General features: G+C 42.7%; 1 protein-coding gene and 2 pseudogenes across 2 annotated transcripts; all 3 read left to right on the top strand.

The window, feature by feature from the left end:
• Nucleotides 1-2,686: 2,686 nt before the first annotated feature.
• LOC148138377 (putative G protein-coupled receptor 139) lies at nucleotides 2,687-3,757 on the top strand (annotated as a pseudogene).
• Nucleotides 3,758-8,729: 4,972 nt separating this feature from the next.
• On the top strand, nucleotides 8,730-19,861 carry LOC122544090 (NACHT, LRR and PYD domains-containing protein 12-like; annotated as a pseudogene). The gene is made up of 6 exons (XR_015753892.1): nucleotides 8,730-8,800; nucleotides 9,500-9,689; nucleotides 15,079-16,777; nucleotides 18,114-18,200; nucleotides 18,461-18,652; nucleotides 19,527-19,861. The product of XR_015753892.1 is annotated as an NACHT, LRR and PYD domains-containing protein 12-like (transcript).
• Nucleotides 19,862-22,355: 2,494 nt separating this feature from the next.
• On the top strand, nucleotides 22,356-24,162 carry LOC148138376 (putative G protein-coupled receptor 139). The gene is made up of 2 exons (XM_087981531.1): nucleotides 22,356-22,691; nucleotides 22,795-24,162. The coding sequence occupies exons 1-2, from the start codon at nucleotides 22,484-22,486 to the stop codon at nucleotides 23,712-23,714; spliced, it is 1,128 nt and encodes a 375-aa protein (XP_087837657.1). The 5' UTR covers nucleotides 22,356-22,483; the 3' UTR covers nucleotides 23,715-24,162.
• The last annotated feature ends 2,993 nt before the right edge of the window (nucleotides 24,163-27,155 follow it).

Raw genomic sequence — 27,155 nt, 5'->3', positions numbered from 1 at the left:
ATTCAATTGGCAAGCTCCCCCTGAATCCCATGTGATATTACTTTGCTAATTAGTCCACCAAGTGAAAGGCTCTTATAAAGTCCAAGTAAACAATGTTTACTGCTCTGACTTAGCAATCTTCTTGGTCTTGTGAATCTCGTCTACCTCCACTCTGCCTTCTCCTCCTACCCAGAGGGCATGTCTGTGGAGGAGGCAGTGACAAGGTTAGGCCTGTACTCACTGGAATGTAGAAAGAAGAGAGGAGACCTTATTGAAACATACAATATTCTTAGGGGACTTGAGAGAGTAGATGTGGAGAGATTGTTTCCCCTTTTGGGAGAGTCTCGGAATAGAGGGTATAATCTCAGAACAAGGTGTCATACCTTTTAGACAGAGATGAGCAGCAATTTCTTCTTTCAGAGGGCAGTGAATCTCTGGAATTCTTTACTGCAGCGGGCTGTCAAAGTTGGGTCATTAAGTATATTCAAGGATGAGAGAGACAGATTTTAATCAGGAAGGGAATGAAGAGTTCTGGAGAACAGGCAGAAAAGTGGAGTTGAAGCTTGTTAGATCAGACATAATCTCATTGAGGTGATGGAGATTACATGGAAGGACAAGTTACCTACTTCTGTATGTAATTTGGATTTTAATATCTGTCATTTCCTTATTTTTCAACATATATTCCCCAAATATATTATCCAGAAAACCAGGTCATGAAAATATTGCTTTTATGTTCAATAATGCCGATAGATACACTTCCTATCTGTTGTTACATTTCTCACTATTTTGTTTGTCTGCTAAACAAGTTTCCCTTCTTTATGAGCCATTTTAAAAATAAAATCCTTGCCATGTTCCAACTCTTTCACATTCTTCTTACTTTGGCAATGAATGTGTTTTCAATGTTTAAATTCTTCAGTTCACTTCATGCATTATCCCATTGCAAACATTATTCTTGTTAAATTGTACTTGTGCTGTGTATTCTGAAATATCTTCTCAACTGTCTGATACAATGTCTGGACTAACCTCGTGCATGACCTAATTCTCAAATTCACTTCATCCTGGTGTCCTCACAGTTGGCCCATTTAAGGTGAAATCACCACCTTTAGATCCACTCATTTCCCTCTCAAACCTGAAATGATACCTAATTATGTTAAGACCACTGTTACCTTGGGGTGCCTTCACTTTGTGGTCATGAATAACCCTGTGTTATTGCAACATTAGCAGATCTAACATTGTCTGCTGTGTGGTTAGCTGTAGAATCCGTCGTTCTGTGAAAGTGACCCACAACCAGGTGATGGACTATTTATTAATCTCCTTTAAGATAAAACAAAGAACTGCAGATGATAGATACCTGACACAAACAAAGACAGAAATTACAGGGGAAACTGAGCTGGTCTGACAGTACCTGTGGGGAGAGAAATGGAGTTGAATTCTGTATTTTCTCAAGCAATGTTGCCAGACCTAAACTACCTCGGTCTGCGTGTATGTACCTCTTGTATAAGTAGATTAAAGTCACTCATGACATATAGTATTTTTCACACAGTCATCAGTATTTCTTTGCATCTATTTCCAAGAGGGCGGTGCGTGCATGGAATGAGCTGCCAAAACAATTGTTGGAGGCTGGTACAATTACAACATTTAAGAGGCATCTTGATGGATATATGAGTAGAAATGGATAAGAGCACTATGGGCCAAATGCTGGTAAATGGGATGAGATTTGTTCAGAAAATCTGGTCGTCATAGAGTAGTTGGATGGAAGGGTTTATTTCTGTGCTGTGCTGATTGGTAAGTTTTCATATGACTCTAAAATATGTGGTATTGTGTACAATGAGGAAGGTTATCAGGAATTGCAGCCAGACCTTGATCAGCTGGGGAAGTGGGCTGCGAAATGGTAAATAGAATTTCATATGGATAAGTGAGAGGTTTGGAAAGTCAAATCAAGGTAGGAGTTTCATGGTGAATGATAGGATCTAAAGGTGTGTAATGGAACAGAGGGATCATGGCGTTCAGGTGCACTGTTCTCCGAAAATGGAGGCACAGTTAGAGCAGTGAAGAAGGCTCTTGGCTCACTGGCCTCCATCAGTCAACCCTATGACCTCTGACACTCAGCCCAAGCTCCTAACAACACCGCCCCTTCACTTTCTCATCTCGAACCAAATGATTTGACATCTTGATCTGAATGCTAAGGTTTTCTCTCTAATTGTATCAATAACATCTTTAGTTAACAGTTAAAAATACTGGACTTACGCTCAACTGTGTATCATTCACAGACAGCTTGTAGGCCTGGCTATTCAGTTTGTCATTTTGTCTAAGTGCTCGGAGTTCTGGATCCCAATTCTTATTGATTCCTTGTTTGTCCTTTATGTTCTCGGATTGTGAGAAACTAAACATTACATTGAAGCCTGATATCTGATTGTCACACTTTCTGGAGGAAAATGTATCAGCGCAGCACAATGGGATAATTTCCACATTGAACATTTTATTTCTTTTTACTGACTAATAGCAACTCAATTTTTCTTTAACCTGATACGTACAAAACAACTGAGCCGACTCTATTTACTGAATGCTTGTAGCTAAAGCTAAATATGATTTCATCATTGGCTGCCTGGAGAATCAAAGCTTCTATAAATAAAGGGTTATATTTATTGCCTCAGTTGTGCACCAGCTGGATGCTTCAAATCTGAGAGAATACTTTAACCACCAGAAGATGGGACAACCAGTTATTCTGCTGATAAGAGCCATTTATTACCCAACACTGGTGGCCATTGCGATTCCTGGTAAGCGTTTCCAAATAATTTTTTCATTGATATTTTTTGGATAATGTCAAATGATGCATTTCTTTCCTGGCAATGATTTGAGACATCATAACCCTCCTCTCTTTTTCCTTCCAGCAAACACCCTGACAATTGTGATTCTTTGCAGGGGAAACTGCAGCCTTTCCAGGTGTATCTGCATCTATATGTTGGCCATGGCAGTAGCAGATCTACTGCTCATGTTCAACAATGTGCTGCTGTACCATGTTATCAGTTATAACTTTCCGCTTTCATTCCTCTCACTCACTTCAATATGTAAGTTACTTCTGTATATAGCACCTGTCGCAATTGATGTGTCCATTTGGTTTACTGTTTCTTTCACATTTGACCGATTTGTAATGATCTGCTGGCAAAGGTTTAAGGCGAGGTATTGCACCAAGAGAACTGCGGTTTTGGTTATAACAACCCTCTTTGTTGTGATTATGTTAAAGAACATCCCCTTCTTATTTGCCTAAGAACATCAGCGAATAATTCACAAGCTGCAGTGGGGGTGTCAGACACGTGTAGCCTTTTTCTCCTCACCCCCAGGGGCTGCATTTGCCTGGTTTCACACTGTGTGGGTCATCTGGTTTCCCTTTACATTAATCGCCTTGTTCAATTCTATGACAATCAGTCTCCGAGGTACCCACAGTGAGAATCATCGAGATCTAGAAATGGAGAACCGAAAGAAATCCATCATGTTCCTCTTTGCTGTATCAGGCTCTTTCTTACTGCTGTGGCTGACGGCGGTGATTAGTTTTGCAACAACTAGAATGGTCAACAGCATTTACGATGGAGGGGACCGAACAAAATCTGGGTATATCGCCACGGAAACGGGAATGATGTTAAAACTTTTGAGCTCCTGCCCAAACACATTTATTTATGCTGCAACACACGGGAAGTTCAGGGAGGAGCTGAAGAAGGTGCTGAACTCTCCGTGGCGACTGGTTTTCAGAATCATTCAAAGCCAAAGAAATGCAAAGTAGTTTCTGTTTGGAAATTGTCTCTCGGTTTTGGTTCCCTTGCTCGTCTGGATCGGATTATGAGTGTCTTTTGTCTGTTAGTAACCTCAATAATTCCTGGTCTGCTATCATACCTCTCTTGGCTCTGAGTGCCAACTATGACTGTGCATTTGCAACTAAAAGGAAATAAAGTGTGGATGCTGGAGAGCTGAAATAAATATGAAAACGGCAATCACTGAACAAACCCAGCAGCGACTGGTGAGAGAAAGCCAAGTTAATGTTTCGAGTCCAGTTACCATTCTTTAGGACTGGACAATAAGGTTCCCTTTCCACAGATGCTGCCAGACCTGATGAGGGTTTTCTGAGCAACTTCTGATTTTAAGTTATCCAAATGTTTGTTCCTGTTTTGTTTCCCACTGGAACTCATTGGGAATAAAGTGTTTGGGGGCAGGCTGGTGGATGTCACCGCTGTTATATTTTCTTACATTGCTCTTGTCTAGTGAGGTTATGTTCCCAAGAACATAATTTATTCTTTTTGTGGTTAATGGCAAGATATTATTGTTACATTCTGAGAATACAATTTATCTGACCGCCCTACCGAGTAGGCATTCCTGAAATAAAACCAATGAACACTCGGAAACAGAATTATCCACTGTATCCATTGCTCCTGATGTGGTCTCCTCTGTCTTGGGGAGACAGAACGTCTACTTGTAGAATGCTTCAGAGAATATCTCTGGGAAACACGCACGAAACAAACACCACCGCCCCATGGCCATACACTTTAACTCCCCCTCCAACTCTGCCAAGGAAATGCCGGTCCTGGGCCTCCTCTACCACCAAACGTTTACCACCTGACGCCTGGAGAAAGAACACCTCATGCTCTGCCTTGGGAACCTCCAACCACAGGGATCAATGTGGATTTGACCAGTTTCCTCATTTCCCCTCCCCCCACCTTTTCCCAGGTCCAATCTTCACTATCACCTTCATGACATGCCCTACATGTCCATCTTCCTTCCCACCTATCTGCTCCACCCTCCTCACTGACGTATCACCTTCCACCCCCATCTCCATTGACCTATCAATTCTTGGCTACCTTTCCCCCACCCTCTCCCATTTATCTCTCAACCCCCTTGGGCTCTCCCCACATTCCAGATGAAGAGAGCATGCTTGAAACGCCAATTCTCCTGCTCCTCGGATGTTGCCTTACCGGCTGTGCTTTCCAGCACCACACTCTTCCACTCTGATCTCCAACATCTGCCGTGCTCACTTCTTCCCAGAAAACAAAATTGCCCCAAGTCAGTCAGGTGCTCATGGATACTCAAGAATGAAATCAAACAGATTGAGGCATGACCTCCCACTGACAAAGCCATGCTGACGATCCTTAATTAACCCATGCCTTTCCAGTTGTGTATTAATTCTCTTCTTCAAAATTGTCTCCAATAATATCCCTACCAGTGATGCAAGACTGGTAATTTCCTGAGTTCATCTCTACTTTCTTGAAAAGTGGAACCACAGCAGCCGTCCTCCAGTTCTCTGGCACATTCCCTGTGGCCAGAGAGGAGGTAACAATTTATGTGGGATACCCTACAGTTTCCTGGCTCCCTTCCCACAGTGGCCTGGGATGGAAATCACCCGGACCAGGGAACTTGTCTGTTTCGAGCCATACTCTCCCATTCTCTCAGTCAAACTATGGAAGTTCCTCAGTCCCTTTTCCTGAATTCCATACCTATGTCCTTCTTTACCAAAGTGAAGTTGAGGAGAAGCATTGATTTCACACCCTTGGAATATCCTGCTGCTTACACACAGGCTGTCCCTTAGTCACTAACGGACTCTACTCTTTCCCTGGTAAACCTCTTCCCTTTAATGTATTTATAAAGCATCATAGGACCCTCCCTAATCCTGTTTGCAAGTCCTTTCTCATGCCCCCTTGTTGTTCTTCTAACAGCTTTCTCAAGTTCCCTCCTGCACATCCTGTCTTCCTGTGGGGCTACAGCTGAATTGCTCACTTTGGATTTGCTAAGAGCCCTACTCTTCTCTCTCATTCAGTCCCGAATTGTCCTGGACATCCAGGATTCTCTGAACTTATTGCTGTTACATGCCCGTCTGCAGGTACAACTTGGAGCTGTACCCTCCCAGCTCCTGTTTGAATGCCCACCACTGCCCTGCTGTAGAGTTACCCACAAGGATATGTACTGAGTCAACTTAGGCTAGAAGCTGCTTTATTTTAATAACATTTGCCTTTCCCCAATCCAAAGCCATTTCTCTGTGACCGTCTTTTCCCTCGTCCATAAAAAATTTGAACCGTGTTGTGGATGCTTTTGCTAAAATGTTCCCCTGCACTTAGCTATTTCGGACACTTGTCAGGTTTTAATCCCCAGAACTAGATACAGCACTGAACCATCTCTTTTATGCATTGTTAGAAAAACACTCTCCTGCATGCATTTCAAGAAATCCACTCCCCTAACCTTTGACTCTATGACTATCGCCCTTCATGTTGGGAAAGGTGAAATTCCCCCGTATAATTACCGATTCTTGCTTTGCACACACGTCTGTGAGCCGTCTATATATTTGCTTCTCTATTTCCTGCCAGTTCTTCAAGGGTCTATAATACATTCCCAGTAAACTGGCTGCTACTTGACATTCTCAAGTTCAACCCACAAAGCCTCGTTTGAGGATCCTTCCAAGATGTCATCTCTCCTTATTGCAGTAATTGATACCTGAGTTAATTGTGATACAACGTCATCTATTTTTACACCCTCCTCTGTCTCACCTGAATATCCTTAACCCCAGAATGTTGAGTTGGCAGTACAGCCCTTCCCACAGCCATGTTTTTGTCAGGGTAACATCAGCACATTTCCATGTGTCAATGTCATCAGTCTAATCTACTGCACTCCTTGCATTCAAGTAACGATGACCCAGCGTTGCCTCAGTCTCTTGACATACAACATCGCTGAATTCACGCAGACCTGTGACCTTTGCTGTCGCATGATGTGGCTCTATTTCGTCAATATTATGGGACCCCTCCCCCTGCCAGATTAGTTTTACAATGTGCACATATTAATTCTTTTGTAGCTAAATGACTGACTGTCCATTCAGTCCATCTCTCTCCCAATGTTGTAAACTTCTATCATGTCGCCTCATCTTCCTTTGATGCCCCAATGAAAAAAAACAAAGTGAGGGATGATTTTTTACGGAAATATGTACACGTGAGATTGGCAGGTTTGGTTGAAAAACTAAAATGGTAGCTAATTGCAAGCAATGTGAACATTCTCTAAAACCCTGAACATAACAGTTTATAACCTTCAAAATCCATAGCAGAACAACTTCCAATCTATTCCCTAACACCATCATTTTACTACTGGGCAAAATAAAGATACATTGTCTTTCCCTGTCCATGAGCTAAGTTTGAATTAACAGCTTCTTCTCCTTTTCTCTCCATTGAGATGAGAATTCTTTTCCCCTGAATACATGCAAAGTTGGAAACATGGATTTTTCAGTCATTAATAATTGTGACCAAACACTTAGGGTCTCCAATTCTCAAAAATCACCCTCTTCCTCCTGTGTATTTATTACCCTGTCTGCTCTGAACAGCTGATGTGTTCCAACAGAGATGAGACTTGCTTCTGATTTCAAATAGGTGTCTTTGAAACTTACGCTGATAGGATTCAAACCTAATAAATAACTGTTCATCGGGTCATACAGAACGGAAGCAGACCCTTCAGTCAAACCACTGCATGCCAATCATGTTCCCAAACTAAACTCATCCCACCCTGTCTGGGCTTGGCCCATATCCTTCCAGACATTTCTTATTCATGTTCTTATCCAAATGTCTTTCAAACATTGTAACTGAACCTGCGTCCATTAAATCCTCTGGAAGTTTATTTCACACACGACCACTCAGTTATAATTCTGTGTCAAGATGTTGTGTGACTCTGTGAGCTACAGCTAATGGTCGTTCTCTAGAATACACACTGAGACAAACATCCACTGCACAGGGAGGAATGTCAACTCGGTGAAAGACGCTCTCTGGCCTTTCTGAAATTTGTTGGTCTTTCAGAGATAGGAGCTGGAAATGTGTTGCTGGAAAAGCGCAGCAGGTCAGGCAGCATCCAGGAGATTTCAGAGATAGGAGTTGACCATATCCGAGTGTTGCAGACTGGCACAGTCCAAGGTGCAGGCAACATGCTGAGGGGATGTACTAAAGCTTGGGGCAGCTACCACCAAGGCACAGTGGAGATAGACCACTGTCTGAGGTCATTCAGCTGAAGGGAAATGGGGGTCAGTTTAGTTAGCAGACCCTCCGGGTGCCTTAATATATGTAAATATGTTCTTACATAAATAAGAGATGTCTTTGATTTGTTTACTGGATAGAGTCAAACTCCAATATTTGTTTTACTTTCCTCACATGCCAAAAAATGCTTCAGTAACTATGTATGTGTATATGGAATAACGTTTATTTTTGAAATAACAAGATTTGAAACAGTGATTATCGCAGAGATGGTGACGAAATTACAGCTGTGACTAATTTATGTTTGTTTGCCAAACAGAAACATGTCCTTAGTGGAGAATATCAACCAGCAGAACTGACCGTTCCTGCTTCTAAACAAACCAATTGCTTTAACACAAGAAGCATATGTATACAAAAAAAAAACAGAAGGCAAAGTAAAATTTCAGATTGATCAAGAGGAGTTTGTTTCAAGAGTCTTGGTCTCACACACAGTTCGCTCCAGTCCTCATGTTCAAATGTGGAACATATTCAATATTGGAAGCTAATAAAAAGGGATAGAATTACCTAAAAGGAAACTTAATCTCATTAACTAACATATTAGTTTCAGGTGTTTTGTGCATATTTTTCTCTTGCACGCTGCTTCATTTAAACTGCAAAGTAGTTTTTGTCTCTTGTTATCTGTGACCTTTGACACTCAGTTAATAAGTACACAAACAATGATCAGTCGCTGAAAGTTAAGGATTCAGGATTAATGCTACCAACAGACACAGAACAATTTGCTTCAGGCTCAATGTCAAGTTTTACTATAAAATGGTGGGACATTTTCACTGGTGTTTTGGGTAAGAGACCAACATTTGATGAAAAGGTTTTGATTGAGAAGAATGTGCATGTTAAAACCGAGCGCTTAGTCAAACAGTTACAGCAGGGAGCACTTAGGCTGATCTGGCTGAAGATAATCTTTATCATCACGTTAATTAGTTTTATTTTTAGAAACGTAATGACTTGCCTTTACTCAGGGTGTATTTAGCAAACAGCTGAACCTCATTGTTCCTGATAATGAGGAATATAAAGCATTGGAAAGATTGGAATACATGAAACAAGAATCACCTTGCAGCGATAACATTTATCAGACAAAACAAAAGTCCAACCGTAAGGTCAGGTTTTGGAGTGAAACCTTTGCACTGGGGTTTGGAATGAATTGATTAAGTATCATCCGTTTTGTGTTTCGAGGTTCTGTACAATCAGCACATTCTGCTGCAGTGTCTGCTATTAATTCCCAAGTGGTGTTTATAACATGCAAGAGAAAAAGGAACCCCTTGTGGTGCAGTGTTAACGTTCCTATCCTAAAGCCAAGATGCCTGGCTTCAAGTCTCACCGTACCCCGGTGGTGTGTAATTGAATCCCTACTGTGTGATCCCTACAGGCCCATACCAAATCTTCAAAGAGCATCCCTCCCAGACCAGCACCCTGCTATATCCCCGTAACGCTGTATTTCCCACAGCTAACCCACCTAACTTGCACACCTCTGGACATTACAGGGTATTTACAGATGATCAATCCTCCGGAACAGCGCACCTTTGAATTCTGGGAGGAAACTGGAGCATCCAGAGGAAACCCAGACTCCACACAGACAGCCATCCGAGTGTGGGATCAGTACCAGGTCCCTGGCGCTGTGAGGCTGCAGTGCTAACCACTGAGTAAATATGCTATGCATCCCTAAACCAGTTGGTAAGGAAAATAAGTCAAACTAAAGAATGATAAGTTGCAAACATCCAGTAAATAGCCAACTTCTGAAACTGCGACAGAAAATAGGGTTCAATAATATTTTTGTATTAATACTATGCGAACAGAAAGTCATTTATATCCAACTCCATTTAGAGTGGAGATGACCTTCAGTTTGCAGTAAATAATACTGGTTACTGATAATCATGTTCACAGAAATCCTAATCGTTGATCAATTTGTTACATATTAACTAAAGAGTATGGGTTAGGGAGAGCCATGTTATGCCCATGTTCCATAATTACAATCAGTCAGTCTGACAGGTTTGTGTCGGGGAAGTAACATTCCAGATCTTCAGCCTAATTTTCCAGCAGCAAAGTTCCACATTCCTGAATGATAAAAGTTTGAATTCAACAAACCCTCATTATTTTTTTAAAAAATACGTCAGCATAGTAATGAGCATTGACGATTTTTGTAAACTTATCCGAATAATGTCCTTCAGTCTGAGTAAGTTAAGGGCCTATGGTTTTCGAGGCAAGGTACCAGCCTGGATAGACGATTGGCAGGCTGGCAGAAAGCAGAGAGTGGGCATAAAAAGGTCTTTCTCAGGATGGCAGCCGGTGACACGTGGTGTTCCACAGGGGTCAGTGTTGGGACCACAACGACTCACTTTCTCCATTAACAGGCTAGACGGATGAACTGTGGGCATTCTGGCTGAGTATGTAGATGATACAGAGATAGGCGGAGGGACTGGTTAGGAGCGTGGGCAAAGAAGTGACAGATGGAATATAACGTGGGAATGTCATGCACTTTGGTAGGAAGAATTGAGACACCAATTATTTTTGAAATGGGGAGAAAATTCTGAAATCTGAAGTGCCAAAGGATTTGAGAGTTCTAGACCAGGTTTTGCTTATGGTAAACGAACAGGTTGAGTTGTTAGTTAGGAATGCAAATACAATGTTGTCATTTACCCGGAGAAAACGAGAATATGAAAACAAGGATGTACTTCTGAGGCTTTATGAGGCTCTGGTCAGACCACAGTTACAATATTGTGAGGACTATTGGCCTCTATTACTCAGGAAGAATGTATTGGCTGTGGAGCGGTCCACCAGAATGATCCCAGGAATTAAAGGTTTAACATAGGAGGAACGTATGAGAATTCTGGGTCTATACTCGGGTGGGGAGGGGGGGGGGCGGTTTAGAAGGACGAGGGGGTATCTAATTGAAACTTCCAGAATACTAAATGGCCTGGAGATAGTGGATGTTTGAAAGATGACTCCATTGGCAGGGGAGAGGAGACCTGAGGGCGCAGCCTTCGAGTAAAGGGAAGACCCTTCAGAACTGAGAGAGGGAAAAACAACTTCAGCCAGAGAGTGGTGAATCTGTGGAATTCATTCTCACAGAAAACTATGGAGGCCAGCCACTGAGTATATTTTAAACAGAGCTAGGTAAGTTTTTGATTGTCCAGAAGATCAAAGGTTACAGAGAGAAAGCAGGAAAATGAAGTTGAAAAATCTATCAGCCATTATTGAATGGCTAAGCAGTATTGATGGGCTGATGGCCAAACTTCTGCTCCTATGTAACATGGTCTTTGTGAAGGACATCTGCAAGTCTTATATGGTCTGGCCTATGTTTTTCTCCAGACACAAAGCAATGTGGCTGAATCTAACGTGTCAACTGACCACAACGATTAATTGTAATTCATTGTACAAACGCGTTGAATTAACTGGTATCAAATGAAACTCCGAGATTGATCCTGAAAATCCATCATAAACAAAGATCAGGACCTTTGCCAATGTTGGGAGAACTGTCCCACAGACAAAACACAGAATAGCCTGCCATATCCATGAACACTGAACCCGATGTGACAGGCCTGTTAGCAGACACCATCATTCCTGATAATGTTCCTACCCAGTGCCGGGACTGAGCCTCCAGTAGCGAAGCCACCCCACTGTGGAATCAGGATTGAGCTGCCCAGGGATACCTCTTTGTGGACACGGAGTCCCGTAAAATGTCATGGGCAAGGAAACCTTGTGCTTCATCTCTGGGGACATCCGGGAGTTTTCTGTTCAGATATAATTTTCCTTTTACAATTTTTTACTCCAAGTCCTGGTTGCAGCAGTGGGGTTACCTCAGGCTATGGCACTGAGGAAGGCCAGGCTGCAGCAGTTGGGTAAGTGCCAGGCTGCAGCAGTGGTGTCAGGTCCAGGCATCTGCAGTGGCATCAGGTGCATTCTGCAGCAGTGGTGTCAGAGCCAGGCTGCAGCAGTGGAGTCAGGCTCAGGCTGCAGCAGTGGATTCAGGCCCAGGCTGCAGCAGTGGGGTCAGGCCCAGGCAGCAGCAGTGTTGTCAGGGGCAGATTGCAGCAGTGGAGTCAGGCCCAGGCTGCAGCAGTGGAGTCAGGCCTAGACTGTAGCAGTGGAGTCAGGCCCAGACTGCAGCAGTGGAGTCGGTCCCAGGCAGCAGCAATGGAGTCAGGCCCAGGTTACAGGAGTGGGGTCAGGCCCAGTCTGCAGCAGTGTTGTCAGGCCCAGGCTGCACCAGCAGTGATAGTGACTGCTTGCGCAGCGGAATACAGCCCAATAAAAGGAAAGACACCCAGAAACACAAAAACAAAAATCAAAAATGTAAGACAACTGATTTATTCCCCACAGTACACTGGCTGTGGCTAGCTAGCTTGGAGTCAGTCCACAGCTGACGAGATTGCCTGATTATGAATAAGATTTTTTATTTGCTTTATATAAATCCCCACACTATTGCCAAACAGCGGTAGGGTTTATTTATTCCCAGCAGCCATGTTGTGTGTATGCAGGTGTAGTACACAGTGAATAACAATGAGCGCATCAATCTTTATTCGTGATCCACCACCAGGAAGTAAGTGGCCAGCGACAAGCAGTGCCCTTCTCATCAAAGGGCAATGCTGGGTGACCAAAGAAGGGAAGGGGACGGCAGGGACTGAATCAAAATAGAGTTGGAAGGGGAAATACTACATTCCTCTCCCTGTGTTGTCCACCACTCCCTGAGCAGAGCAAGGGTGTTCGTAGACACCCTCTGCTCTATCTCCAGGGACACCCACCAGTCAACACCACACTCCAAGCAACCTCCCCTGCCAATGCAGGAAGTGCAAAACCTGCAACCACACCATTTCCCTCACCTCCGCCCAAGGCCCCAGAGTATCCTTTCACATCTGACAGAAATTCACCAGTACCTCTATTGATGTCATCTACTGTATGTGTTGAATCCAACTTGGTCTCCTCTATATCGGGGAGACAGGATTCCTACTTGTGGATCATTTCAGAGAACATTTCTGGGATGCCTGCACCACCTAACCCCACTGCCCCATGGCTGAACACTTCACCACCCCCTCCCACTCCATTAAGGACATGCAGATCCTGGGTCTCCTCCACCACCAAATCATTACCACCCAATGCCTGGAGGAGGAACCCCTCATATTCAGCCTCGGGATCTTGCAACCACATGGGGTCAATGTGGATTTCAACAGTTTCCTCATTTCCCCTCCCCCCACATTTTCCGAGTTGCAAGCCTGCCTCCTGACCTGTCCATCACCTTTCCCATCTATTCCCTTTTCCCTCCTCTCCGGCCTCTCCCCTTCTCCCTCACCTTCATCTACCTACTCCATTTTCAGCTGACTTCCCCCCAACCCCACCACCCACTCATTTATCTCTCAGCTTCCCGGCCCACAGTCCTCATTCCTGATAAAGGGCTTATGCCGGAAACATCAATTCTCCTGACCCTCCGATGCTGCTTGACCTGCTGTGCTTTTCCAGCATCACACTCTCAAAGCTGTCCTTATGTGCTGAATGCCATTTCACTTTAGGAAATGTTCAAATTGCCTGCTGGTAAATGACATTCCATTGTCAGTGACTCATACTTCCGAGGATCTGTGTATCACGAATAATGCTTGCACCTTGTCAATCATTACCCCTGAGTTTGGTGAAAGAATCTTACACACATCCAACATTTTTGAACGGGCGTCTGAACCAACCAGGAACACTGAGCCAATGAAAGGATCCGTATAGCCAATGTGTCCAGGGTGTGTTCCCGGACATTCCCGTGAATATAGAGGTACTGTTGGTGACAAATCATGTCGTTGTTTTCACTCGGGGCACTATCCCACCAATGCAGCTACGTTGGCATCCAATCCTGGCCACCATAGCTCCTTACCAGCATCTCCATCTTGGAAATCCCTGGATAATCCTGGCAGAGATCGGCTAGTATCTAGTGGTGACCATTACTTGAGACGATCACATTTGCCCCTCAGCTGTTTCTGTCCACAGGACAGGATATTCTTGTGTCCACAGTCACATAATGTTCACAGTGGGTGGACGTGCATCAAGAAAGATTGAGCTAAAACAGATTCTTCAAAGGAAGACACCAACGGGGTGAATATCTGTCACTGGGAGGGAGGCCCAAATCATCTATATTAGCCACTTGGCTTCCACGACGGTGTTCGAACTTGTCCTTGTAGGCGCTGAGAATCAGGATCCAACGTTGAATTTGACTGGAAGCTGCATCACCTTGTCTTCCTTCAGTAGCCCGAGCAGACATTTGTGATCGATACAATGACAAATTCTCATCCATAAAGACACTGGTGGAACTTTCTCGCGCGTGGTTTGTATTGTACTAAATAAATATCGAGAGGCAGGTAATTCTCTCGATGGAAATCCAACTCACGTAGGTAACGTAATGTGGATAATATATGATGGGGGGTTTTGCACAGTGTTAAATCTTTGGGAATAAATACATCAACCAGGTTATTAAACAAAAGAACTAGCAAACGGGAGGCAAGAGCATCCAATAGAAAACTCGACTAATCACAACTTCTGCAGAATATTCCAAAGGAGGCTGTGACAGAGCAGGTAACTTTGTCATGGGAGGTGTTTGAAATTGATGAGGAAGGAGTGTTGAATGGACTGATGATAGTTAACATTAACAAGGCATCACGACCTGGTGAAGTCCATCCCGACATACTGAAGGTAGTGAGAGTGAGAACTGAAGGGACACTGGCCGTAATCATTCAGCCTTCCTGGAGGCAGGACAAGGGCCAGAGGGCTGGAGAATAACAAACTTTACAGCCTTGCTCAAGAAAGGTTTTAAGGATAAAGGCAGCAGTTACAGGCTGGAGTTCTGGATCACTAGCCCAGTAAGATTACCACGACTCCACTACCTGCCTCTGTGAAAAAATTAGATTAAATCAGTTGATCAATATACCACAAGTTTCACAATTACAGAGATCGGCACAAAAGCAATTGCAACGTGTTTCTTTGTGAAAGATATTTCTGTAATTTATCGGTTAGCATTTTGTTCATAGTATCATTCTGATAAATATTAGCAATATGAATGGTAATGGTAAACTTGTTGAATAATTTAATTTAGATATAAAACGGCAGCACAAAGATTACCTTCGCAAAAAGAACGAGAATCTAACAATCACAGGAGAAAACAGAAGAATTCGGAGATTTCCACTGAGGGAAAGTTATACCAAAGTAACAATTGTTCCTTCACTGGGTGAGCAGGAACAAACAGACAATACACTGAAGACCAGGAGTACGGCAGGTGGAGAAATCTGGAGGAAAGCTGAGCAACATCATCGGGAAGAAATACCGTTAGATAGGTTACTGAGAAAACATTGTAATCAGACGGGAGGCACTGGGACCACTCTCATCATTGGACCGTCAGGTTTTGGGAAAAGTACCACAATACAGAAAATAATACATGGCTGGGCAGCAGGTGAAATGTACCGAGAGATTGATGTGATCTTTCCATTTAAAGTTCAGAAATTGAATTCCATCGATGGGGAAACCTGCTGAAATGAACTGATATTAGATTTCTTTCCCAATTTCACAAACTACTTAGAGTTTCTGTGGAACAAACCAGAGAAAATATTATTCATATTCGATGACTTGGATCTTTTCCAGAAACCCATCGACATCACTGAGATGCCAAGTGCCAATGGTGATGGATCTCAGAGTTTCGGGCCTGAACATTTGTGTGAAATCTCCCACATTGTGTGCAGTCTGATAAAAGGGCAGTTGGTGAAAGGCTGCTCAGTGTTGGGAACGAGTTCCCCATGGAAACTGCAGACTCTTGGGAAAGTCGGATTAAATCGGGTTGTCGATATCCTGGGCTTCAGTGCAGACACGATGAAACAACATTCACATCGCTGCTCAGCAGCTGGACAGTTTGCTTCAGATTTTATTGATCAGGATGAGAAATTATACTCCATGTGCCATAATCCTCGCTTCTGCTCGGTTCTGTGTTCAATACTGGAAGCCCAGCAGAAAGAAGGAGCCCAGATACCAGCATTCACAACCTGTACAAGGGTGTTCCTCACTTATGTCACTTGTCTTTTGAAGAAATGTTTTTATGATGATGTTAATGCTCACAATGTGCTTCTGAAATTGGGTAGCTTAGCCTACTGGGGAATTTGCAACAAAACCATTGTGTTTAAAAGTGGCCAATTCAAACAGCACAAGCTCCCAATTTCCAACTGGATCTCGGGATTTATGATAGAAATTCAAGACAATGATGGTATTGGCTACATGTTCACTCACCCCATTTTGAAGGATTTTGTTGCTGCCCTGTTTAAATGTCAAAGTACACCAGCTGACCAAGTGAAAAAAATACTTACTGAATGGTACAGCTGCAAGGACGACAGGTTTAAATTTGTTTCCCGTTTCTTCATTGGCCTCTCATCACCAAATTCATTGAAACAGGTTGGGTTTTACTGGGAAGAACTACAGTCTGAAACAGCTTCAAATGTATCAGACTGGCTGAAAGAAAAATTCAACAGTTATGTGCAGAACCTGGAAAGTGAGAGAAACCAAAAAGGTCTCCTTGAAATGTTGCATTGTCTCCTTGAATTTGGAGATGCCATGCTGCTAAAAGATGTCTTAACTCCAATGAAGACATTACGATTCACAAAGTGCCCTCTTAAAACCTTTGACTGTACGGTTCTGTCAAAAGCTTTAATGATGGTTCAGGAGATTGAGGAGCTGGATCTGGACGGTTGTGGGATAGGAAATGAGGGCATCCACCAGCTGGAGTCAGTGTTACATAAATGCGAGGTACTCAGGTAATGCAACACCGTTATTTAATAACGTTGTAACATCATAACGGGATGCAGCAGTATCTGGGGCAATATCTATAAATAACTCATGTTACATTAATCAAGGACAGGATCTTGTCAAACCATTCATGAAATCATGATGACATGAAATCGCTAAACATAATCAAACCATCGGTATAATACCACCTCATGCAATGATTTGTCAGTAAACAGATCTTAAGAATAGAAAATCTGACTACACATTGAAAAGACCTTTTGCTTCTTTGATTTAATCACTCAAATTGTCTCCCCTTTTGCACATTGCCCATATCTGTAGAGTTATAGAGGCGGACAATAAAATACTACTGTATATGGAAGATGTGCATCTGTGATGCCAAAGTGTACAACACTGTTCCCAGCGATGCTGGGTAATGTGATGAGAATAATGAGGGGGTTGTTTATGGGATAGTTTTATCCACACACTTTGTGATTAGAAAATAGCACCCGATGGCATTATTTGGTCAGACATGACAAGACTTTGATTACCTTGTTGGTCATGTTTGAACAGTCATCAGAACAGGAGAAGGCCATTCGGCCCCTTGAGGCTGTTCTGCCATTCAAAGGCTGATCCGTGTCCTAACTCCACATAGCTGCCTTTGGCCCATATTCATTAGAACCTTTGTTCAACAAACAGATACCTAACTCCAATTTAAAATCAACAACTAATCCACTGCCATCCGTGGAACAATGTTACAAAACTCTCCCAACCTTTGTGTGTAGAAGTGATTCCTCACGTCTTTCTTAAACAGTCTGGGTCCTAATTCTCAGATTATGTCTAGCTCTAGAATACTCTATCAGCGGAAATCGTATACTGGAATTCTTTTTTTTCCCTGAGCACCAACCTCTCGGCCATTAACACATCTGAAAAGAAGCGAGACTCCGAATAAAATGCCGCGGTAAAACCCAACTAAACCTTCCCTTCATACCATTAAAAACCCATCAAGATTGCTTGCTGTTCCCTTTTACTCTGTAACTTGGTTTTGAAGATTCTTCTGTCCTTTCAGTGCAATTAACTTTGTTCAGCCATCCATTCTGGTGCGCATTATGCATCTAATTTTTCTTAAGTGTCATACATTCTACTTCCAGACATCAGAAATACAATTGAGTGAAGGATCTGTACCCTCTGACGCTCAGTAATATTTTCATACCAAAACAAATAGATACAAGCCTTAAAACTAAATCAAATTTCACTTCACTCTTTCCTATCGTGTATCTCCAAACCACCAGTAACACAATAGACCTGTGAACATTTCCAATCCTACTAATTTTTCCCTATGTGTTATTTCTTTTTATTTTTTGTCAGACTCAACATGAATAACCTGGGTGATTTGGGAGTGACACATCTCTCTGCCATTCTAAAGTATTTATATTGCAAAATAGAGACATTGTCGTAAGTAATTACTATATCAAGCAATACAAGTTATTTATCTACACAAATTTTAATGTACATGTTAGTAATTATCAGCAAATGTTACACTTCCATTTCTAGTATTCTGGTACTAATTTAGACATAAGAACAGCTGATAAAACAACAATTACAATTAACTTGGAAGTTTAATGTGATTGCTTGCAAGTTTGTCTTTATTTTGACATTTTCATCTCTGAATGTTACTGGGAATGTAATTTGTGTTTTTCCTTCAATCAATACAGCTTAAAATCCAATAATCTCACAGATGGCTGTGTGGAAATCTTAACCTCTGCTCTTCGTGAAAATACTGTGTTGTTAAAACTGGACATCAGCAATGATGATCTGAATGGTGACCATGCCAACAGGCTGACAGATCAATCTGTTCCTGCACTATCCCAGTTCATTCAGAATTGCACACAAATGACTGAAATCAAGTGAGTTTGTAATGTAAATGTTCTTCTTCCATAATTTATGTGCTCTGATTTGTGGAATAAACACAGATCGAAGAGAACCACAACAGTGAAGAAACAAGCCATTCGGCCCAACAAGTCCACACCAAACCTCCAAAGAGTATCCCACCCAGACCCATTTTCTTACCATATTGCTGTGCATTTAGCACTGACTATTGAACCTAACCTACATATCCCGGAACACTATGGGTGATTTAGCATGGCCAATTCACTCAAACCTGGAATGTGGGAGGAAGCCGAAGTACCTGGAGCACAGCGACATAGACACAAGGAGAATGTGACAGTCACCGAGGCTGGAATCGAACCCGTGCCTCTGGTGCTATGAGGTAGCAGTGCTCACCACTGAGCCACTGTGCTGTCCTGATGATTTGATTTTTAGTAAATGTATCGCCTCCGACAACAGTAACTGAAGGGTACCAGGTATTTTGCAGGCCTAACATAAAGGCCGAGAACATTTTCTCAGACGTCTATGTTAACGCAAACAGTTTTCCACCAAGACACACAGAATACTGATTTAAACTTAATTTTTGATCCTTCGCAAGTATATGATCGGTCTCACAAATAGTTACCCTGCCAAATGTGACGAAATTTGATTGGGATATCTGGGCAGCATTAACAAGTTGGAGAGAAATGTCTGTTTCCATGTTGTATAAATCAAGATTCTAAATCACAATTAGGAAATCTCAATAGCTGTATACTCACCAGCTGGATATCTCTCTTTGATAAATACAACAGTACTAAAAAGTGCAGTAAATAAAATCAGTTTTAAAAGTTATATCTTTCAGCATCATCAATGTAAGAAGCTACTCTTTATTGATTATTGCAATTTATTTTTCAGCTTGAAGAATAATCTATTCTCTGGGGAAGGACTGAAAAGATTTAAGTGGGTTCATCCATCAAGTGATTTAACTGTAATAACAGAGTGAAAGAGGGTGAATAAATTATTTTCTCATGATTTGGTCCGCATTGTGGGGGATGCTCATTAGAATCAGTCCAGTTACGGAAGTGCATTTCGGGACTTGTACCACAGACTGGAAATGGCGTCTGTGTGTGTCAAGGGAAGAGATACAAAATCAACCATCTCACTGCCTCCTTTCTCAGTCCCTGGATCCCAAAGAGTCCCGACAGAAATCCATCAAATCTGTTGCCCCTTTTAAAATGTCGATACACTGTCCTCACTGTTCAATAATCCACTTCCTGTCTTTGTGGAAAATAATTCCAACTTGGTGTTCACTTGACTGAGCACTTGTGTTCATTCAGGAAACATGACAATAACAGCCCAATCGTGTCACATTGTCATTCTCCATCCCACCCTCACTCTGATCTGTCTGATCTCAGTCTTCGAAGGCTCAAACACATGTGACGTTTTATTTTCAGCTCTTTGCAATGTGTTGGGGTGACATTGAGGGCCAGCATTTTATCATGTGGTAGTTCCTCCCACGGGGGCAACTGGGGCTGGTAAACCTTCCACTGTACGACAGAGGCACTGGGAGCTCTTTTGGGAGTGGTTGTGATCCTTTCTTTGAGCCATGAGACCTGGGGTCCAGACCCATCTGCTCTAGCTTGTGTAATAACATCTCTGATCAGCATGACTGAAAAGTTGTGGATAAAAGAACCAAGGGGCACAGCCACTGGTTAGCAGCATGATATTGTGAGGAGTTAAAATGTGAGCTGTCTGTGACAAAAGACCTTATTCTCCAATTTTTGTTTCAGGGACAAGAATATTAAGACAAGTGCTAAGTCCAGAAATGAACTGGATGTATTTCCAAGGAGGGAGGGGCTTACTGGCTGGCATTTTCAAAGACCAGCAATTATCATAGAGTAACAGAGATGTACAGCATGGAAACAGTCCCTTCCACCCAACTCGTCCATGGTGACAAGATATTCCAAGCTAATCAAGTGCCCTTTGCCAGCACTTGGCCCATGCCCCTCTAAACCTTTCCTGTTCATATAGCCTTCCAGATGCCTTTTAAATAATGCAAATGTATCAGCCTCCACCACATCCTTTGGCAGCTCATTCCATACACGTACCACCCTCTGCGTGTAAAAGTTGCCCCTTAGGTCCCTTCTATACCTTTCCCCTCTCACTCTAAACCTATGCCCTGTAGTTCTGAACCACACTCTCACACCAGGGAAAAGACCACTTTTCCTATCCATGCCCCCCTATGAACCTCTATAAGGTCACCCCTCAGCCTCTGACTCTCCAGGGAAAACAGCCCCAGCCTGTTCAGCCTCTCCCTGTAGCTCAAATGCTCTAACCCTGGCAACATCCTTGTAAATCTTTTCTGAACTCTTTCAAGTTTCACAACATCTTTCCGATAGGAAGGAGACCAGAATTGCACACAATATTCGAACAGTGGTCTGTACATCCTGTACAGTCACAAGATGACCTCCTAACTCCTATACTCAATACTCTGACCAATAAAGGAAAGCATACCAAACGCCTTCTTCACTATCCTTTCTACCTGCGACTCCACTTTCAAGGAGCTATGAACCTGATAGTGACAACAGTAAGACTGTATAACCAAATAATTTTATAAACCCTCACATCAGCTGAACAGCAAAACAGCTTCAGGATCTGTTTGGAAAATGCAAATTCAGTGTGTTCAGCTAAAACAGGAATGCAATCAGCTCTGCAAGCCTTGAAACAAGAATTTGTAGTCTACATTTAGAACCCTGACTTGCACATGAGTATCATGTGGTCAGCCTGCATGCTTTCTGGTGAAGAGTTTCATAAAAGGTACAGTGCTATTGTCAGTAATCTTAGTACTCATGTGGTAAGTTCACAATAATATATGTATAATTTAAAGATTTAATTAGACTATGCTACATTTGTTAGGCTAACTATTTTTGTTTGGACTTTACTAATGCTTTGTGGTTCACCCCTAACTCTTTCCTGTATGAACAATTACTTATATTGCACAATTTTCTAATACACCAACTTGCATGAGAACTGCGTTATCGAACTACCTGTAAAGGAAAGCATTTATTTGGAAGCACTAGCTTTCAGAGCACTGCTCCTTCACCCAGTAACTGTGGAGCCGGACCATAAGACAATTTCTAACAAAAAAAGATGAGTGTCATGACGAATACTTCCAAACAAACCTGTTGGACTATAACCTGGCATTGCATGTTTTAACTTTGTCCACCAACCCTAGTCCAACACCAGCTCCTCCCAATGTGTGAGCAGAGCAAAACTGCATATTCCTCCACTGGTAGTTTTTGTCCACACCTGGAGGATTTGCAACACATGCCTATCGGTTACTCCAGTCCACATGGGGAACACACCCACAATCGCAGTCACTGCGGCTGACTCCATGGTGTTGCCTGTTTGTTTTGTTTGATTCGATTAATTGTGTTGTTTCAGATGAAATTCATACCAGTGGTGGGGCAAAAGCAGGAGGGTTAGATATATCATAGTTTCAAGTGTCACTTGTACTGGAGGGACGTGCTGACCCTTATTATAAATGTAAGTGAGTGAGAGGCTGAGATGGTCAGCTCAAGTTGAAGTGAAGCATATCATTAAGCAGAGGGCCTCAGTCATTACTTGTATTGTGGGATCGAGTTATTCACAGGTTTGTTCGAATTGATGTCACTGCCTGGTCTGAAACTGTCTCCTCATTTAGAATATGGGGTCCCTGGGTTGTAATGATGAGACTCCAAGTGGCTGTTGTCATTCGTCCCGTAGAAACAGATTTAGCAGGTGCACAGGGGGATTTAATTTTCTCAGTAAACACCGTTGTAATAGTGTCTTCTGCAATCTGATGTATCAAACATAACAACCTACTTAAGTCCATGCATTGCTCAATCATAATTATTACCAACTGTAATTACAAATGGTTGACTCTTGGGAGAATTGAAGCATCTATAAACACAGGTTTCTCCATTAACCAGAGGCTTAGAGCTAACATAGAATTATCTCATCCACATAAAATGGGACAGTCAGTTATTCTGTTGATAAAAACAACTTACTACCCGATTCTTGCTGCCTTTGGTATTCCTGGTGAGCATTTCGAATTCACTGTTGCCAGTATCATGACTAATGCTAATTAATAGATTTTTTTAACAAGGTATTTCAGTAATTGTGCTTTTTTTTAATTCTACAGCAAACCTGATGACGATCGTGATTCTTTTCAAAGGAAACTGTGGCCTTTCCAAGTGTATCTCTGTCTACATGGTAGCCATGGCAACAGCAGATCTATTGGTGATGCTCATCAACGTGATGCTATATCACATTTTCACCTTTCATTTTCCATTTTCATTATTGGCCTTAACTCCCATTTGCAAGCTAATTTTATATTTAACCACCGTCACCATTGACTTGTCCGTTTGGTTCACCGTCAGCTTCACATTTGACAGGTTTGTAATTATCTGCTGCCAAACGTTTAGAACAAGCCATTGCACCCAGAAAACTGCAGTGACCGTTACAGTAGCATTCTGTGTCATGATGGGGATAAAGAACATTCCATTTCTCTTTGCATTTGAACCTCAGCAAATCATCAATAAGATGCAGTGGGGTTGCAGGACAAGGGAAAGCTTCTTCTCTTCACCACCAGGGGCAGCCTACGCCTGGTTTCATGTTGCCTGGGTTGTCTGCCTTCCCTTCACATTCATCATACTGTTTAACTCTCTGACAATCAGACGCATCTTGGTCGGCAGCAGAGCCCGCAGTGGACTGAGAGGGACACGTGGGAAGAATCATCAAGACCTCGAGATAGAGAACCGAAAACATTCCATCCTTTTACTCTTCGCCGTATCAGGCAGCTTCATCCTGCTGTGGCTGATGGCAGTTGTTAGTTTTGCAATAACAGGATTAATGAACACCTCTTATTACCGAGGTGATCGCACCAATCCTAGATACATCATCACTGAGGCTGGAAATATGCTGAAGTTTTTGAGTTCATGCCCTAACACGTGCATTTATGCAGCAACCCAGAGGAAATTCAGAGAGGAACTGAAGGAAGTATTTAAAGATTTATGGAGACTGAGTTTTAAGACTTTTTCTAAACTAAGACATGCAAACTAAGATTCCCTTTGTAAGTTTAGACTGCAGTTTCAGTTCAGTTTCTGACTGAGGCTGGGTCTCTCTCTGTCTTTAACATTAAAATGCACATGGATAGCAGTGAGTTGGAGGGTTGCCTAGGTTACGTTGTTATATTTTGCGTCAGAATTAATCCTCGAGATAACATCGTGGGCCAAAGGGCCTGTTCTTTTCTATGTTCTATTTTCTATTAATTTTAACTTTGGAATTTTACAGATACACGGTATATTTCTGTCCTTTTTTAACACTTATTGTCTAAAATGTCAATGACTCGCCACAGTCTATTCCACGGTCGCTCTCCAGTGATTGTGTTTCTCAGCCACAACTCACGTAGACAACTGAGATTATTCTGCTACAGGCTATACATTGTACATTATCAGTTTATAATAAAGGTTCAAAGTTTGTGCGAAGATTTGTAGCTCGGGTGCTCGTTGTGGTTCTGTTCGCTGAGCTGGAAATTTTTGTTGCAAACGTTTCGTCCCCTGGCTAGGCGACATCATCAGTGCTTGGGAGCCTCCTGCGAAGCACTTCTTTGATGTTTCCTCCGGTGTTTATAGTGGTCTGTCCCTGCCGCTTCCGGTTTTCAGTTTCAGCTGTCCGCTGTAGTGGTTGGTGTATTGGTCCTCACAAAGGACCCGATACCCAACATGAGCAAGAGGAATGTAGTGTACAAAATACCATGCAAGGACTGCACTAAACACTATATAGGACAAACAGGAAGACAGCTAACGATCCGCATACATGAACATCAACTAGCCACGAAACGACACGACCAGGTATCCACACACGCAGACAACAAGTAACATGAATTCGACTGTGACAACACTACTATCATAGGGCAAGCCAGACAGAGAACAGCCAGGGAATTCCTAGAGGCATGGCATTCATCCACAAACTCCATCAACAAACACATCGACCTGGACCCAACATACCAACCACTACAGCGGACAGCTGAAACTGACAACCGGAAGCGGCAGGGACAGACCACTATAAACACCGGAGGAAACATCAAAGAAGCGCTTCGCAGGAGGCTCCCAAGCACTGATGATGTCGCCTAGCCAGGGGACGAAACGTTTGCAACAAAAACTTCCAGCTCGGCGAACAGAACTATCATGAAGTTGGGTTCGTAAGAAAGACTTTGTCTTCGTTATTTGATGAACAAATAGTTCGTTGATAATCTTGTTACCATGGTATTTGTAATCAATGAGTCTTCCGTGAAAATGTGGTTGAATCATAGAACCATTCAGTACAGAGGAGGACCTTCAGCCCGTCAAGCCTGTCCCTGCCAAAATGATACAACTTCCTCTCCTCAGCCCACAGTCCCACTTTAGACCAATTGCCTTGAATATTGTGATATTTAATGACATCATCCAATTTCTTATTAAAGCTTGTGTGGTTCCCGGCCTCCCAGGCAGCACATTCCAGTTCCCCTGAACCCTCTGGAGGAAAAGGTTATCCCTCAAATCCCCTCTAAACCTCCTGGCTTTCACTATGAAACTACATCCCCTTGTTATTGATCTTTGAACGAAGGGGACCAACTGGTTTCTATCTGCAGTGCCTGTGCCACTCATTCTTATGCACTTCCACGACGCTCTGCTCCAAACCTTTCTTGCTTCAAAAAAACAACAATTGAAGCTTCCCTCCTGGTCACTGAGATGCTCCACCTTTCCGGTACAATCATACCCCTCCGACAGTATTGGGACTGCAGATCCACAAAGTACTCCAGTTGTGCGAGAACCAACATTCTGTGCAGTTCCAACATGACCTCCATGTTCTTATAATCCAAGTGCCCTGCCTGATAAAAGCAAGGGTCCTGGATGTGTCCTGATCTATGTACTTCAGGGCAAAAGGAGAGACAGAATCACAAGGGATCTTTAAGGTAGGATTTCCATGAAGATGTTGTTGCAATAGGAATGTTGGTGAAGTGAACTAATGCCATCCAGATATTCAAGTGAAGTTTAAATATTAGCTCAAATGTAGCAGATCATCAGCATGGTGTCAATCATTGAGGGTCTTTCACTCAAAAACAAACCCCTAAACACTGTAGGGAATATATCATTGAACAATTCACCGATCATGTACATCATTGGATTGTGGGTGGAAACCAGAGCACCCAGAATAAACCCACGCAAACGCGGGGAGAATGTGCAAACTTCACACAGACTGTCTCTGAGGTGGGAAGTGAACCTGGGTCCCTGGTGCTGTGACGAAGCAGTGCTAACCACTGAGCAGCTGTGAGGAGGATCCAGAGATGTTTCAGTGTGATTTGGATAGGCTAAGTGAGTGGGCAAATGGATGCAGTATAACATAAAGAAAGGTGAGATTTCCCACTTCCTGAGCAAAAACATGTAGGCAGATCATTATCCAAATGCGATAGAGGGAAGGGGATAAAGAGATCTGGCTGTCCTTGTATACCAGCCAATGAAATGTAATGATGCAGCTGAACCAAGCAGTGAAGAGGGCAGCTTTAGACGTCAGGTACGTGGCCACCACCATCCGATGTCTTAAAACAGCGGTGCTCAGACCTGACGTAGTGCACCAGTTGGAGGATGCTCAGGTGTGCAGTGGGATCCCGTCTGCGCTCACCACTGCACAAATGGAATTTCACATTGGCCCCAACACTCCCAACACAGGAACATCATGGTATGTTCTTATTCAATGATGGGAGGTCTGCTTTGCTGGTGAGGACAACATTTATTGCCCATCAATAATTGTCCTTAATCCACCATCTTGAACCATTTGGTATAGACTGACACACAAGGTCATTGAAGACGCAGTTCCAGGACTTTGACCCAGTGAGAGTAAAGGAATTGCAACATATTTCCAAGTCAGGATGGTGAGCGGCTAGGATTGGAACTTGCATGAGATGGTTTTCCCATTGTCCCTCCAGATGTAAGTGGTCATGGGTTTGGAAGTCACTGTTCAGGAATCCTTGGTGATTTTCTGTAGTACGTCTTGGGAATGCTGTCACTGATTGTCAGTGAAAGAAGGGCAGCATTTTTGTGGATCCAGTGGATTCTTTGTCCTGGATTGTGTTAAACTTCCTGAGTGTTGCTGATGCTGGACTCATCCAAGCAAAAGACCTGGAGATCATTGCTGCGTCTTGTTGACCCACCTACTGTGAAGCCACTTTTCTCACTCACCCATGTAATTCTTCTTGTGATCACTAAGGAACTATGTTTATTTTAGCCACTCTCCTTTATCTATCTTTAGCCAGTTTAGCCTTGTACTCTTTCATCCCCAGAACTTTATCAACTTTTGGAATCCCTTTAATGGTTTCTAAAACGTTCTCAATCCTGATTTGTTTATCAACATTATTGAGTGCACCTTTGAGTGTAAAGCATTCTCGAGTCGATTAACTTATAATTCTTTCTGAAGATTATTTTTTAAATGGAGTATAGTTTGAACATTTTGAAAAATCGATTT

This window comes from Chiloscyllium plagiosum, unplaced genomic scaffold (genome assembly GCF_037043375.1).
Source record: "Chiloscyllium plagiosum isolate Xiang-an unplaced genomic scaffold, Cpla_swu_hap1 HiC_scaffold_40, whole genome shotgun sequence".
Taxonomy (NCBI): Eukaryota; Metazoa; Chordata; class Chondrichthyes; order Orectolobiformes; family Hemiscylliidae; genus Chiloscyllium; species Chiloscyllium plagiosum.
Note: the sequence above shows the minus strand (reverse complement) of the source record. Positions and strands in the feature narration are given on the sequence as shown.

What these genes read in the sequence shown, in the direction of transcription:
- LOC148138376 (XM_087981531.1), top strand. Translation starts at nt 22,484, where the DNA reads ATGCATTGCTCAATCATAATTATTACCAACTGTAATTACAAATGGTTG. An exon ending in TGCTGCCTTTGGTATTCCTG is followed by an intron (nt 22,692 to 22,794) that starts GTGAGCATTTCG and finishes TTAATTCTACAG; the next exon opens with CAAACCTGATGACGATCGTG.